The 16740-nt window shown below is 33.8% G+C and overlaps 1 protein-coding gene across 1 annotated transcript in view; it reads left to right on the top strand.

The window, feature by feature from the left end:
* Positions 1-13348, top strand: part of ATF2 (activating transcription factor 2) — an 82840-nt gene extending 69492 nt beyond the window's left edge. The window contains exons 13-14 of the mRNA XM_058549297.1: positions 6269-6374; positions 10775-13348. Coding sequence (XP_058405280.1) covers positions 6269-6374; positions 10775-11001 — 333 coding nt within the window. The 3' untranslated portion in view covers positions 11002-13348. The remainder of the gene's footprint in view (positions 1-6268; positions 6375-10774) is intronic.
* Positions 13349-16740: the final 3392 nt, after the last annotated feature.

The raw sequence follows: 16740 nt of genomic DNA, 5'->3' as shown, positions 1-16740 counted from the left end.
GAAAAAATTTCTTTCAGTCTGCCAACAGCAAAACCATTAACTGTGAAGAACAGAGTGACTTAAAAGTGAATGTCAAAGAAATAATTAAACTCTACTTTATGTGAAAACGTTCATCAATTCTGCATTTCCTTAATAATCCTTCACGTGACATATAGGCTTAGCTGATCAGTGTAGTGGGCAGTAATGACCCATGGTTACTTATATATTATATACAATAAAAGGTTTAACCAGTGTTGAGATGTGACTGATCAGATTTTTACCAAATGTATATTAAGATTTAAAGAAAATATTAATATTCAGCCTTATTGCCCCACTCACTGAATTTAATTATATTTTAGCTTTCTAAAATCATTGCTAAAAAAGCGATTTCATCAAATTGTATTAGAGACATTTATGGTAATCTAGACCAAGAATCGGATACTGCTAGTTATAAATTATTATATATTTAAAGGCAATATGTGACTTTGTTGTCTTTACTTGAAATGGTTTTAACCTCTTTATGGCTTTGTCTTTTCAGTCACACTCACTTTGGAGGTTAGTTTTCAGTTTACAGTTTCAGCATAACTTTATGAACAAAGGCTGACTCTTGTCGTTACTAACAGTAGCTCCTTAATTACTCTGTGGGTAAAACTTGGATATTTTGTTGTGGATTGTGCTTTTAAAATTTAGATATTGCAAAATGTGTGTGGAATAGAAGCTCAATAAATTAATGGAAGCATTCTTTGATAGCTGGATACGTAAGGAGTTTTCACTTTTAAGTTAATGATATGGAAAAGGTTTTGTTTATTGGTCCGTTGACTTAAAGAGAATAGGATCAAATCTTTTCTTCTTGGTACCTAAACGATATTTTATTTCAGTATTTATCACTTGAAATAGAAAGGAATAGCAACAATTGGAAGGTGCTATATAATACCTGTTTAATTTCTGAAAAAAGTATTATTCTATGTCTTCCTTTCTTTCCCAAGTTTTTAGCTATATTCTAGAGGAGAAAAAGGGTAATAGTGATGCCATCTTTTACCTTATGCAATTTTTTATGAGCTTGAGACCCTACTACTTCTTTTTTACTGGGCTTTACTAAAAATCTTTCTGATCCTTTACTTCCCCACCTGTCAAACTCATAGAATAAGTACTATTATGAAGATCAAATGAGAGAGGGTTTAGATAAGTGTATTGTAACTACACTCTGCAAATGCTAGTTATTTATTATTCATTCTGTCATTAGGCATCTCTTGTGTGCAGGGCATGCTTTAGACACAGGGGTTATAACAGTGAAAAAGACATTGTCCCCCACTAGCAGAAGAGACAGACATGAAACAAGTAACTAAATATGAGAACAGGAAACGGGTCATTCCCATTCATTTTGCAAAGTATTTCCAAAATATTAAGAACTTCGTCATCTTTTTTTCTATTGTTGTAGACATAAATTAAAGAACTATTTTGTTCTCAAGTGTAAGATTTTGCATCTATGACAACCTTTGGAACTGTGTGGTGGGAATCTTGATACTTAACCATTGATTTTTGTGAAGACTAAACGTGAAAAAAATCATAGCTTTAGCAATGAGAAATTTCCCAAAGAAGAAACTATCCAAAATTGTTTCTTTAATTTTAGGGGTAGTGGCTGAACTAGAAAGTCAAAGATTATAAATTTATGGAATACATCAATCCATGGCCAAATATCAATGAAAAGTTTTGATTGATTAATCAGTTGGCTGTTCTGTCATGATTTCATCAGTCTGATCTGCTTCAGTTAAACTGTAAAAAAAATATTATTTTGTTCATTAGTATGTAATAAACCTTTGAGTGGCTACAAATAGAGTGGAGCAGTGGTACAGGCAATGCCAAAATAATTTACATTTTATTTTAAACCAGAATGATAATTTTTTTCAGCATCTGCTTTATTTTACCAAATACATTTTACTTTGACAAAAAAAACAATAATTGCTCACATTTGAATGGAACTTCTACGTTTTCAAAATGTTTTCATGTCCCTTATTTCACTTCATCTTCAAAATGACGCAGGAAGATAATTAACATATTCTGCAGATATACTAACAAATAATAGATGGGCTTTGGAGGCTGACTCCAATTAATATTCAATCTAAAATAATCTACAGAGTAGATGGTAGAGGTATAAATAATTCTTTTTTCATTTAATATTAAATCTGTTTATGGCTTAACATTTGTCCCCTTCAGATTCACTTTGGCTTAAAGCAAACTGGTTTTATATATTTATATACATACAAATAATTTATCTACACGTAAATACAAATTATTTATGTCTGTTACTGCTTTCTTTTTTTTCATTCTAAGGTATCTCTATAGAATCTTCAGAAGTCTTCTCATTGTGTGTATGTAGGGATTTCTCTCTGATTCTACCTGTTTTCTGATCTTTATCATAGAAAAATTTCAGAATTAAAGTCATGATTTATGCAACCACTTCCTATAATGTTAAAAAAGTCATGCCTATCTTTATATTTAAGTCCTTTCCTTTTTACATATGGATATGAGACTATAGTTTTTGAATGTTTGGATTAATTTGTCAAATTTTACTACATTTTATCATAAGTGACTTAAAAAACGCTGGTTAAATTCTTGTGCCTAATTCAGTTTATAACCTTTACCTCCATGAGCCTCCTGTTGTCAACCTCTACTTGACCTGATCTTGACCACTAGCGTATACTTACACTTAGGGCTCTAGAGCTCATCTAAATCCACTTCCTTCAAGGCTTGGCCCATTCTCATTCCTAATCAGCACTCCAACTGTGTTTGCTTTGCAGTATTTCTCTCAGTCCCAATTCCTTGCTAATAACCATGTCCCATTTGCTGCTTCCAGTCTAATGCTGATACCAGCTTTTCAAGAAATTGAATATTAGGATACAATAACAATACAAACTATTAATTTAACTTTTCAATAAAAAATCACTTTTGAGGGGCCGGCCCGGTGGCTTAGTGGTTAGGTTCACACGCTCTGCTTTGGCGGCCCAGGGTTCGCAGGTTCGGGTCCCGCGTGCAGACCTATGCACTGCTTATCAAGCTATGCTGTGGCAGGCGTCCCACATATAAAGTAAAGGAAGATGGGCACAGATGTTAGCCCAGGGCCAATCTTCCTCAGAAAAAAGAGGATTGGCAACAGATGTTATCTCAGGGCTAATCTTCCTCACCAAAAAAAAATTAAAAAAGCACTTTTGAGCATCAAGATCATCATTAGGAAAATCTTTTATCATTGTAAAACATTATAGATCAGAATGATATAAAAGAGTGGACTGAATTTGTATTGAGCATACCTTGAATTTGTTGGGGGGAAATTTGATTATTTGAATTTTGGATAAAGAACAGCATACTGGTGTATTGTATCTTTTAGGTATATGTAAATTATATTAAAATATTCAAAAGTTTTTATTTTTAATTTCTTCCTCGCTTCCTGGTCTTTTCAGTTGTTTGCTCTGTTAAATGTGATTCCGATTGAAATTCAGTTAAGACAAATACAAGTTTTGTAACAGGAATTGAAGGCCTTACCTGTTCAGTCCTTAATGTTCATTACCCATTGTTAGCTATTGGCATCTTCACATTTGTTCATTTCTTAATGGACCAGGTAGTCTAATTAGATGAACAGCCACAATACCACCAACTGTTAAGTTTGAAATATAGAAATTGATATTCCATTCATCAGTTTCAAATTTGCCTTAAAGAGAGATTTTGAATATATACATTTAATTTTGAGTGCATAGGAATATTTTAATTGTTAATCCTCAGAATTATTTAAATCAACTGTTTTGTATCGATTAGATAATCAAGTCATAACTTCTTTCAGGAATGTTATCTAATACATTTGTTTCATCATATGGTTTATGGTGAATGTCTGTATAAGAGCATTTAGGAGAGAAGGCACTTTGAATTTTAAAATTCTGTAATTGAGATGATGCTATAAAATATGCCAATTTTAATTTCATGACTAAGAAAATTAACAGTGTAGCTGCGTTGGTGAGGGTGTTGGCATAAAGAGTGAAATTAGGACCTCTGACCAGTTTTATGTTATTTAAGCTATTTCATTTCACCTCTTTGGTATTTTATACCCCCTAGACATAGAAGTACCATGATCTTCTCTAAAATATAGTTATGTACTCAGTCTGCGCCAGGCTGTGTGCTATGCTCTGGGGATACAAAGAGCAAGATAATCCTTGCCCTTGAGAAATTCCCAATCCGGCAGAGGTGGCAAACAAGTAAACACAACACACATGTACAGTCATGTGCTGCGTGATGACGTTTCTGTCAATGACAGATCGCATATATGATGGTGGTCCCATAAGGGACCATAGTAGCATATACAGCCTAGGTGTGTAGTAGGCTATACCATCTAGGTTTGGTTAAGTACACCATGATATTCTTTACAACGACGATATTGCCTAATGATGCATTTCTCAGATTGTATCCCCATCGTTAAGCGATGTATGACTGTATATATGGCTGTGGGACCACAGAAATGGACACCTAAGTTGTTATCCTATGCAAATTTACACTGTACTAAGTTGACTCTTAAAGATGGGTGGAATAATTAGTAAGGCAAAAAAGAGGGGAAAGGTTTTCTAGGTAGAGACAGCAGTATGTATTTAGTTATCCACACAAAGTTTCTATTTTTATAGGTCAGAACGTTTAAATATTATTTCATAGGTTCAAACTAATGTGAAGGGTGGTCACAGGTACCAGATTATAAAAGATTGTGTATTCCTGACTAAAAATACATATCTAGCCCTATTTCATATTACAGAAATTAATAAGAGAAACTTGTAGATGTGAATCTCAAAATCAAGCTGATGAGGCAGAGTGAGGGAGAAACTTTTTTGGATAATATATATTGGATTATTCATAACATGATTTCTCATCAATAGTGTCAATAAAGAGCTATAATTAGTAGTATTGACACTAATGGTAGCACTAGTCCATAGAAATGTATTTTCTAAAAACAGCTTATTTTTTAAAGCAAAACTTTTTAATTTTCTCTTTTGTATTTTGATCACTATACACCCATTCTTATCTCAAATACAATATTCAAAACATAATTAACCTTTTTATCAATGGTTAAGAGTTACTGTGAGCGCCAGTTTTTGTGTGCTTTAATATAGTGTTGCAGTTCGTTGTTATTGGTGTGTGAGGAACTATTTGACCCAACAGACTTGCCTTTAGATTGTTTACCTTTTATTCTTTTGATTTTTATGTCATTGATCACTTAAGGGAGCCTGATGAGTCTAATCTGCTGAATTATTTTGCATTTAGCTTTCTGATTAAGAGATTGAGGGATGGAAAATGAAGTGCCTGAGCTTTTATATACAGCTGTTTCCTGTATTTCTTTATTTAATTTTGGGTTCTTGGATGAAGTTTGAGTAGTTAAAGGTTAATGTAAGTCCAAATAAGTAGAAGTGTTTGTAAATTAAGATTTTTTTTGTTACCAATTTATTAAATTCATGTTATTTCTAACTCCTGAGTATTGGTAATCATCACTAATTTGTGTCTTTAATATTGGGGATGACTCAAAGGAATTGGACTCTCTCAATTTGGAACTTTTACATAGAATCTACTAGATTAATCCATCCAAAACTAAGGCTGAAGTCCTCATTCTGTAATAAGGAGTAGGACAAACCACCATTTATTTATCAGATTTAAATTTAGATGTCTACAAATTGCCTAGGTCACAGGCAACTAAGCCATTTAGATATTACATCTACTTTCATTGGTTCCGTGTCCAACACGGTGCCTTGCAATACTTTCAGGTATCTATTATTCTTTGGTTATTGTGGTTTCCCCTATGGAGCTTCTTCTAGTTTCTAGAAACTTGCTCAGTTGAGTTTCCAAGATAAATTTTTCATTTTCAAGTGAATAGAGTCAGTGAAAATTTATCCTGACTCCTTTGATGTTTCTAATTTTTCAGATAATCAAAAGACCAGGTAACATGTAAAATAAAAAAACCTTTGGCAGGTAGCCTGTAATATATAAGCAGTCCACAGGCAAATGGTAATGGGAAAACTTTGAAATATGCCGTCAAGTCATGGCATTGTCTCATTTAAGTTTTTATAAAAGTTGCAGTTTTTTGTACAAATGCTAAAATATAAAAACCTCTGTGTACAGATTAAATGTATTTAAGCAGCATATTTTGTTTATTCCTTGATATTCTGTTAAAGATGTTTGATTTTCATATCTTAATCTTTACTTGTTTTAAACAGTAAGAAACATTCAGTCTGATGCTGGTAAGGTACATAAGTTGTTTCTTCTCCAGAGTGAAGTCACCCTGCTGAGAAATGAAGTGGCACAGCTGAAACAGCTTCTTCTGGCTCATAAAGATTGCCCTGTAACCGCCATGCAGAAGAAATCTGGCTATCATAGTGAGTAATGTTCCATTACCTATAGCCTCAGGCTACATCAGTGACATACTGCCAGAATGAACCAAGCTACCATTAAAACAATGGAGACTGCAGCTCTAATATTTAATAATAAATATCAGAACTTCTGCAAGGTTACTGTGGAATAGGGGGTATACTTAGAATCTAGAGAGTTTTTGAATTTTCCTGTTTCTAGCATTTTTTAGGGATTACTATAAATCAACAAAATGTGTTAGTTAATAATTTAAAGTGTATGATAAGTACTGATGATATTTTGTTTATCTTCCCGGAGTAACACTTTATCTTCGATTGACAGGGTGAAACACTACTTCTTTTCCAGCCTCCAATCAGTAATGATTTTTTTTAATCAAGTGTCTTCACTCAGTAATATATAGTATCTGTTTACAATATCAGATCCTATTGTTTTTTCTTAGATATCAGCATTGTGTGATTTTTTTATTGTAGGGAACCTTTATATTGAGTCTTCTAGTCATAAAAATGCTAAAATAGAACAGTATTTAAATTATCTACTTGTAAGTTTCCTCATAAATGTTTTCCCCAAAAATGAGATTCTTCTATTTTCAGCATTTTAGAGGTTAATTGTGCTTTTTCCTTCTTGTAATGTCCTTTTTTCATAAGATGCACAATGTTGGAACCAGCTGTTACTCTTGAATAAATGGCCAATTTTGTCCATCGTACACAAATTTGTAACAAATAACAGAGCTGGGAATGCATTAGGCAACATTCATAATATATAACCCACAGCTTTCATTTTCATGATTTAGTGATATTTCAGGATATTTGTAAATGTGAAGATTGTTTCAACCATATGTATCCACTTCATTTTAATTTACCAGTGTCAGTAATTCGAAAGAAAAACATTTTCTATTGGATGCAAACAGTTCCTCAGGTGCTCACAATAAAACTTAATGGCCACCATCTTTACTTGTAGTCATTGTAAGCAGTTTCATCAGAATGGGCAATATTTTTTAATTTAAAAGATTCAGTAGATTTAGCAACTCTCTATTGCCATATATATTTAGAACATTGATTTTTGTCAGTTTTGAGCAAATAAATCTCAGTCCTTTGATATCTAGTCATTTTGACAGGATGGTGAAACACATTGTGGAGTAAATTGGAACCATATAGAAATATGTTTGGGGTTTGTATTAACAATGATTGCTGCAGGGATGAGGCCATTATGGCTCCCATCTGACTTAACAACATAATTTCCTATAGAAGCTACTGAGTTCAGCATTATGCATACATGATTTTCTTAACAAGAGAGCTCTCTTAAATTTTGATAGTTCAGAAAGACATATACAAATGATTCTATAAAATCAGAAGGAAAATTAACTCTTAAGTTGCATTTAGTTAAAAATTATCTGCAATTTTTTAATCTTAGCTAATTCATTGGATAATTCCAACAATTTTATCTCTATTACCCAGGCAGTATATGCTCAGCAAATGCAAGCGATTTCTACTAGGTTGTGAGAATGCAAGAAATGAATTAGACATTTTTGGGTTTTGGAACTATTCCTAACTTTTTTCCTGTCTAGTCATCTAGGTAATCAAATTGACTGAAGTTTAAAGTATAGTTCTAGCATAAAATTACTTCTCTTCAGCTTTTGGGAGATAATTGGATTTTGTAGAAATTTTAAAGTAATTTCTATTTTCAAATTTGAAGTTTTTGGAAAAAATCTGACTTCTCTGTTGTTTAATAGTCAAGGTAAATATAGAGATTGACGAAGTGAGTATTTAAATCTGGGAGAAAATATGGGGAAATTCACAGATACCTAACACTATTCATCATGTTGTAGCACACAGCAGTTGCTAATGGTGGTGAACTATAAAACTAATTAACTCTGTCAAAACATTTGTGAAAGAAAACTAAGGTTTAGTAGAAATTAAAGATTATTACAAAATCTTGCTGGTAAAGGTGACAGTATAAAGTCACACCATATTAGGGTTTCCATTTTAACACTGAAAGTCATTCGTCTTAGGAATCCCCTCAGTCATGGGAAAACTGTGACAAATAGTCACCTTAACAGTCAAATAGTATAAAACGAATGAAAATATGAATACATTTTTAATGGTTGGGTTCCATGAAGAATAAAGCATAAGAGTGATTTTATTGCCATTAATTCCTATTATCCAAATCTCTGGGCATAATTAAAATTTTATTATTATATTTGTTTCTATAATCATAAGTGGGAAGGAAAGCTTCTTGGGCCCTAAATGTAATGGAGAGCTTTATATTTTCATTAATGAAAATATGCATAAACATAGAGAACTTCAGAGAGAGGGAATTGTCAAACAGCTGGTTTCTTTTAGCTTAAGTAGGGCTGAAAATGGCTCTTGGAGTGCGGTAAGATCTTTCTTTCTAGTGCTTGTGATTATACTAGTAATTTTCTTCCCTCACCTTCTAGAAGTGGACATAGGTGCAGATATATCACATTATAAAGGTATTTTATATATAAAATGTCTAGTTACATAATTTATAAGTGACTACCTGATTCTTTGTACAGCCTGAAGATTTGTCCCTTACAATTTTCTGTTTCATTTTGAGTCATTGCCTCAGCTATATTTTTAGATTTCCGTATTCCACTCATCACAGTTCAGCCTCTTTATTTTTGAAGCTGGTGTATCCCTAGAACTTAAACATTGAGAGAAAGGTCAGTTTGTTTTCCTCTTGAAGAATAGTGGTGAATGTATTCTTGCCAGTTAATCTGTCACTGCCAGTGTTTTCTTTTCTTTGAACACGTAACTATTGTATTGGCTATTTAACTGAATTGTAAATATTTTATAACATTCATTATTGCTCGATCAGAAAAGTATTCTTTCTTCTTTATATAATTTTAAAAGGATTACTGATTGTGATTTTTTTTGTTATTTCTTGAGGTCAAATTTTTATCCAGGGGTATGGTTTTGCATTTATAGCAGATGTATAGGGAAGATGGGATTCTGTCTCATTAATATATTTTAAAACTGCTTTTCAAAAATGCACGGATTTGAGGCAAATGTGTCAAAATTCTGTGAGAACTACTATATTTCAGAAAACCCTCAAAATGAGGAGTTTTCTTTGAACTAAAGTGATGTTTGCCAGGTTCCTCCTCCTTCATCTCCTACCATTCAGATATGGGATAACGCCTGCTTCATAGAGTCCACAGTCTGTTAATAATTGACTCTCAGAATAGGCAGCTGGCCATCAGTAAGCAGGCTGGTATGCATTCTCAGATTTGATAGAAAGCCTGCTTATTGTCACTTCTAAACACTAAATAAAAATTATTTTAATGCCAAGTGAAAAAGGTGCAAAAGAATGCATCCAGTTTGATACTGTTTTTAGAACGTTAAAAAATAAAGCTAAATGATATTGTTCAGGGATACATACCTATTTGGTAAAACTTCAAAGAAAAAACAAGCAAATGGTTAAAGAGATGTCAGAATGGTGATTACCTTTAGCGAGCAAAGGAGCCTCCGGGAAGCATCAGTGTTATTGGCAGTCTCCTCAGCTTGGGGACTGGGTTCACGGGTGTTCATGTTATCGTTGTGTCTCGTAACTTACTTACACTATAACTATGTGTGTGTTGTGCATATCAAATTTTTTACTAAATGAAATTACTAGATTCTATTCTGTTAAAATAAGATATAGAAGATACATTGTTCAAGCCTAAAAATTGTTAGATTTATTTTCATAAATATTTAGAATGCCCTTTCCTGAATATCTTTTCAATTGCAGTGTCCAGAGTTTTACATGGATTTTTATTTGAATCCCAATTAATTCTTGCAACTACAACAGCTGGTGGCATTTAGATTCTAAATATTGCTTATTCTCATGTGTATGCATCATTAGAATCAGGTGTTGTAATCATCCATTGCTGAAGTAGATGGAAAGTCAGCCAGAATAAATATAGTTCTGGAAAATGCAGAGGGAATAATTTGAAGATATAATTTGTATGTAAGAATTCATTTTGGTTATGCATGTGGTTATAAATTTTTTTATCTTTTAATAAGAATGGCATGTAGGCAAACACACTGGTTTTGTTAAATGGGTTGCTTGATAAGTTTTATTATATCTGTAAGAGGCTATCTCCCAAATTCCTACCCCATTTTCTTTCTTAACACTGTTTAGCAAAATTTCTTCAGCTCTGTTCTGTGAGGCACTGAGCACCCAGATGTTTCCATGTGCCTGGTTGTGCCTTCATTTGACCTGTTGCAGGTAAAATTGAGTACTTCATGACTTACAGCCACCTTTCAGTTACTCAATTCCGGTCATACCAACTTATCTCAATAACTGGTTTTGTAAAATACCTTCTAACTTTTTACTCTGTATATTGACTCAACCTACTGATACATTCTTAGATATTTTAAGAAACTGAGTAATTTTTCTGTTTTCCACTCAGCTGCTGATAAAGATGATAGTTCAGAAGACCTGTCAGTGCCGAGTAGCCCACATGCTGAAGCGATACAGCATAGTTCTGTCAGCACATCCAATGGAGTCAGTTCAACCTCCAAGGCAGAGGCTGTAGCCACATCAGTCCTCACCCAGATGGCGGACCAGAGTACAGAGCCGGCGCTTTCGCAGATTGTTATGGCTCCTTCCTCCCAGTCACAGCCCTCAGGAAGTTGATTAAAAACCTGCAGTGCAGCAGTTTTAGATACTCATTAGTGACTTCAAAGGGAAATCAAGGAAAGACCAGTTTCCATTTATGCGAAATCTGTGGTTGTAAATTTTTTTTTTACTTGAAATTAAATTTGGCTCTAAAGTTGGTGTAGCAGCAGTTGATGATCAGACTGAACAACAGTTTTTAGTCTCTGGAAAAAGACTGATTTTGCTTTTTTTTTTTATAAATATTGTTAGATTTATTAATTTTTCTGTGCTCAATGTGTAAATTGTATTATAATTCATTGTGGTTTATTTCACTTTTAATTTGGTGGTGTTTTAATAAATGGGGGTGTTACTGAATCTCTTTTCCCACTTCCATTTCTTTTGACCACCTCTTAACCCTCAACTGTGATGGTAGTAGTATTATATCATTTAAACCAAAGTTCTGCATAGTCCCTGTTGACTTTGTCATGTTAACAAGGTCATAAAGCACTAGCCAGAGAAAGATAGAAATTTGCTTTTAATCTTTTTGCCTTTTATTTTGCACCTTATGCAAAAGGAAGAACATTAGAGAACACTTTTTAAGTGAGTGAAACATGGTAAAAGACATACAGTGCTTTTATGCACACTCAAACTAAATCAAGATCGTTAGTAGTGCATTTTCTTTAAGATTTTAAGTAGGCATAAATTTTTGAAATCCTTTATCACTTCAAAAATGACTATTTTTCAAGTCTTAAATTCAGTATTTTAAACCCTATGTTTTGAGGCTAATATGAAATTATATAATGTATGATACAGGGTTATCAGATATCTAATAACTTTTTGAAATTAGGTTGTTTGTTTTTTTGTGGATTTCAGGTTACAAACTGAGAAGTTTATGCTTAATCAAGTATGGTATGGTTGCCAGAAAAGCCTAAAAATTACTACTTAGAAAATTTAAGACTGTTTACCCCCATTGTCTTGTACTTGCAAGCTAACTTGTACTTATTCTTGTGAAAGCACTGTCATCTTTTAGTAGCGAATTTTGATAACGTTTCTCGTGGGAAAAAAATCAGTATCTATCTTTAGAACAATGTAATTATAATGTGGGAAGCAAGAGTGAATGAGAGAGTGTATGTATGTCTGTGTGTGTGTGTGTGTGTCTTTCAATAGTTCATGCCAGCAATCTTTGCTTGAATGTTTAAGATGCCTTCAGTGTGATGCTGGCCAATAGATGATTGCAATTTAAAATGTCATTACTGTGCAGGCTTGGATAACTAACATTCCATGATGTAGTTTGTTTCTGATGAGATGATTGTAGGTACACTTTTCTCATTATCCAATCATCTGTGGGATACTGAGTTTTCTAATGTGCCATTATCTATTTTTATTCTGCAATTATGTTCAAAATACAGTACAATATTTTAAAATAGACTAAATTGTTAAAAATAAAAAAGTAGTAGATGTGTGTAAGGAAACTTTGTAAAATAGTTATGAGTCCTACCCAGTAGCAACTTCTGGCATTCAAGCAGGATTCCATTATGTAAATATCTGTAATGCATTTATAATAAGTTGTGTAGTTTGTTCTGCAACCATACTACACTATTTGCTAAAGTCTCAGTGCCATCTCCTAATGAGACTGACATTTAAAAGACCTATATGGAATATCCTTGATAATTCATGGAAATAGCCCACCTGCCTAAGTTCCAAACTGGGAAACATTCAAATTATACAAATGACATTTCAGGACTTTTAAGTATGAAGAGAATAGGAATTTTATTGTTTGGCTTATTGAAAATGAGAGCATTTTTAGTTGATAATTCTACTCTAAAATTTTTTTATTTTTTAACTGATTTTATAATTTTAAAGTAAGCAATTTCTAATTATGATTTTGCCATAGTTATGCTAAGGAGTTGATCTCAAAGGCACAAAATATGAATTCTGCAAGAAGGCTATTTTTTATTGTAGTTTGGATGGGTTAGGAATAAATAGCCTCAATTTTTCACCTTCCTAAGTCCTTCAGTGCATTTTTCTTTCATTTTATTATTTATGCAAGTTAAAGTTCTTTGGTAACAGGAATTCTTGCAACTGTAAAATAAAACTACATAGATGTAAGAAGTCATGTAAACGGTTAATGAGCTTACCAAGGTTAGCAAAACTTTCATTGTAAATCAGTCTGTACTCAGCAAATAAAAATCATTATTAGTTGTATAAACACAAATTCCATTTTGACTTTCAGAATGTCACACTACTTCTGTACCTAGCATTTTGAGTCCTTATATTTGCAATGTTACACAAACTGTACTATTTTCTTTTATGTGCAGTTTGCATGAGTAAACCGTCAGAGAATAAATTCTATCTTTAAATTATGTTCATAATTTGCTTGTTCTTAACCTATCTTTCGTAAAGTAACATCACCTGATAATATGTTTTTTTCCTAAAAGGGCATTTATCACCTGAGACTTTCTATTTCTGTAGTAAAATTCATTCCTTCTCAGAGACCTTTTAACTGCAGGGTGCTCAGGCCTTGTTCCTCTTCTCTGCATTCACCTTAAGCCCCACTCATATACAATGAAACTTTAATTTATGTCCCCCGCCCAGACTATTCCCTCAACTTCAGCCACAGACAGATCCACCAGCCTTTAGCATCTCTTGGTGACTGCCTAACAAAACATCTGAAGCAGAACATATCCAACACTGAGTTCTTAACCTTCCCCCACCCTACCCTCAAACAGACTCCTTCCACGGTCCTTCCTAAATCAATTGATGACAAGTCCATTCTTCCAGATGCTTAAGCCAGAACAACTTGATTGTCATCCTTGATTCCTCTGTTCTCACAGCCCACATCCAACCCATCAGGAAATACCGTTTGCTTTACCTTCAAAATAATGCAGAATTCAGCCACTTCTCACCACTTACACTGCTGTCACCGTGATCTGTGCCCTCATCATTCCTCACCCACATTTCTGTATTTGCCTCATAACTGTCTGCTTCTACCCTGCCCACTGCAGCCCACCCTCTGTAATACAGCAGCTAGAGTGATGCTTTTCAAACATAAATCAGGTACAGCACTCTGCTGCTCCAAATCCTGGAGTGGCTCCTCATTGCCCTCAGAGCCAGAGTCCTTACAGTGGCCTACAAGATGAGCTGTTCCCCAGTCCCCATCGCCTGACATCTCTGACCTCATTTTCTACCACATTTTTTTTTTTTTTTTTTGTGAGGACGATCAGCCCTGAGCTAACATCTGCCAATCCTCCTCTTTTTTTGCTGAGGAAGACTGGCCCTGGACTAACATCCATGCCATCTTCCTCTACTTTATATGGGACACCACCACAGCATGGTTTGACAAGCGGTGCGTCAGTGCGCACCTGGGATCCGAATCGGCGAACCCCCGGGCCACGGCAGTGGAGCGCGCGCACTTAACCGCTTGCACCACCCGGCCGGCCCCTCTACCACATTCTTTTATTCAGTGAATGTTTGAGTGCTACTAGGTGTCAGTCACGGTTCTAGGCGCTTGGAATATACACCAATAGCCAAAAACACAAAAACCCTTGGCTTTGTGGAGCTTATGTTCTAAAGAAGGTGGGGGGAAGGTGTTGGGAAACAACACAATAAATAAGTACATGGTATTTTAGAAGTGATAAATGCTAAGTGGAGAGAGAAACAGACATACCAGTTTTGCTGGAGAGCGTGTGGAGTGACATTCCAGTCTCCTCTCAGATTGACCCAATCTGAAGAGATGCTAAGAATCCCATGGCTATTTTTATTTTAAGGTACACATTCTAACAATTATGTTTAATGTAGATTACATGATATTAGATAAAAGATTTCATGGAGACAAGCTGATGTATTTCTGTAACAAAATTTGACAACTGAATGATATATTAAAAGATCAAACTCATGTTTGCTTTGACTTGAGAAGAAAGGTAATCTCTTGTCTCTGGTGTGTACTGTTAGATATAGTTTTGCTAATTCTACATCTCAGACTGTAGCGTTTAATGCTTGACACTAAGAATTTGTGAATATAATTATGGGAGAATCCTATTTACTCCTAGGCCTTCATCTTATATAAATATACACATGCACAAACATAGACGTACCCCCAAAAATACCTAGAAAACACAGTTATTAAAGCAGTTAGTTATACAATGAAGCCATTTAGAAGAAGAAAATTTTTAATCTGACATTTCTAGATTATCTTGGCCACAGGATAATAGTTACTTTTGAAGCAAAGATATACCATTTTATTTGTGTCTGATATAGTTATGAAAACCATTTAAGTTTTTAATAAATACAGTTAAGTTTTTTCTGTAATTCTCTCACATGGTTTAAAAAATAACGGTGCAGTTCTTTCCAGACTACCTGTAACTATAGATTGAGACTAGGTGTTCACTGAGGCAAAGAGCCTAGAGATCCTGGAGAGCTAGCATCCTATGTGAAAAGAAAACCTTACAAAATGTAGAATAAGGACCTTTCTGGAGAAATAAATAGTTCTACCATTTAAGTAAATGGTGGGTTGCCAATTACATATATTGCCATAGGAAAAATGTGATCGGTGAACATGTTTCCAAAATTAAAGGATTTATTAGTTTTAAAGGCCATGTGACATTGGAACCTAGAATAAACGAGAAAACATGCATGTTTTATTTCTGCTGTAGCAGTCCAAAGCACCAAATCAAACGTTAATTGTAAAATTATCAAATATGTCACAGCACTCAAACTAGAAGTGTTCTGTTATTCAATAATGGACCAATGAGTTGCATCTTCTTTCGTCGAATGTACATGCAAATGTTTCCGATGGCTTTCTGAGAAGAGGATCTCATTAGTATACCTTTGTCACAGTCACAATGCCTTTCCTTGCCTCTTTATTTTGCTTTAGATTTTACATTTAAGACCTTATTCCTTGAGCTAGAATTTTTTGAACAAAACAGTTGCCATGGTTTTGTCATGCATTGCCTCAATTACTTGGGAAAGTATTTCTGATTCTAAATCTCATTTTTAACCATGTCAATTATGTCAAATAAGAGTTGGTTGATTTACTCTATTTACTTAATTTTACAGTAGGTTTTGCTTTCTGTGAAAGTAGACAAAAGAGAATGTTCCCCCAAAAGAGCACCTTTTAAAATTATTTTTGCTTTAATAATTTTTTAAAGCATGTAAATTAAAAAGAGAAGCTATTTTCCATAGCCTGACACAAAAATTAGGCAAAAATTATTTAATGAGGTTTACTTAGCAGGATTTAAGATGATAGAGTTGTCTATTATGAGTTTCTCATAATTAGGAACAAATGCATTATGTGATGTTTATGAGGACAGGAGAAAATTTGTCAATACTATTATCTTCAAAAATAAACCCTTCTGCATTATCTATTAATGCTTTATTATCTATTTTGTTTGATTTGTTTTTTCCACCAATAATTTATTTCTGTGTAATTTAAACATGTAGCTAAGTTCCTCTGTCCGTTTCTGGGAGGTGTGCTTGTAAAAATTCATTGTCATAGGTTCTAATTAACCTCAGTGAAAAAATGAGTTAGGTAATATAACTATCCTAGCATTCATTAATTTGGGCATTTAAAAAATTATTCACCAGAATTATTGACTTTCCCCAATTGCTAATTTTTTAGGAAAATATTTCCATGACATCTTAATTTATTCAGCTCAGCTAACGGTCTCTGAGGTGACTTCTAGCACCAGGAGGCAATCTGCTGTATCATAAACAGCCATGTCAATAGCCTAAGTTAACATATAAGTAAAGCTCTTCAGATCTTTTTCATGGCATTGAAGA

Source organism: Diceros bicornis, chromosome 10 (assembly GCF_020826845.1).
Source record: "Diceros bicornis minor isolate mBicDic1 chromosome 10, mDicBic1.mat.cur, whole genome shotgun sequence".
Taxonomy (NCBI): domain Eukaryota; kingdom Metazoa; phylum Chordata; class Mammalia; order Perissodactyla; family Rhinocerotidae; genus Diceros; species Diceros bicornis.
This window is presented reverse-complemented; position numbering and strand designations above follow the sequence as displayed.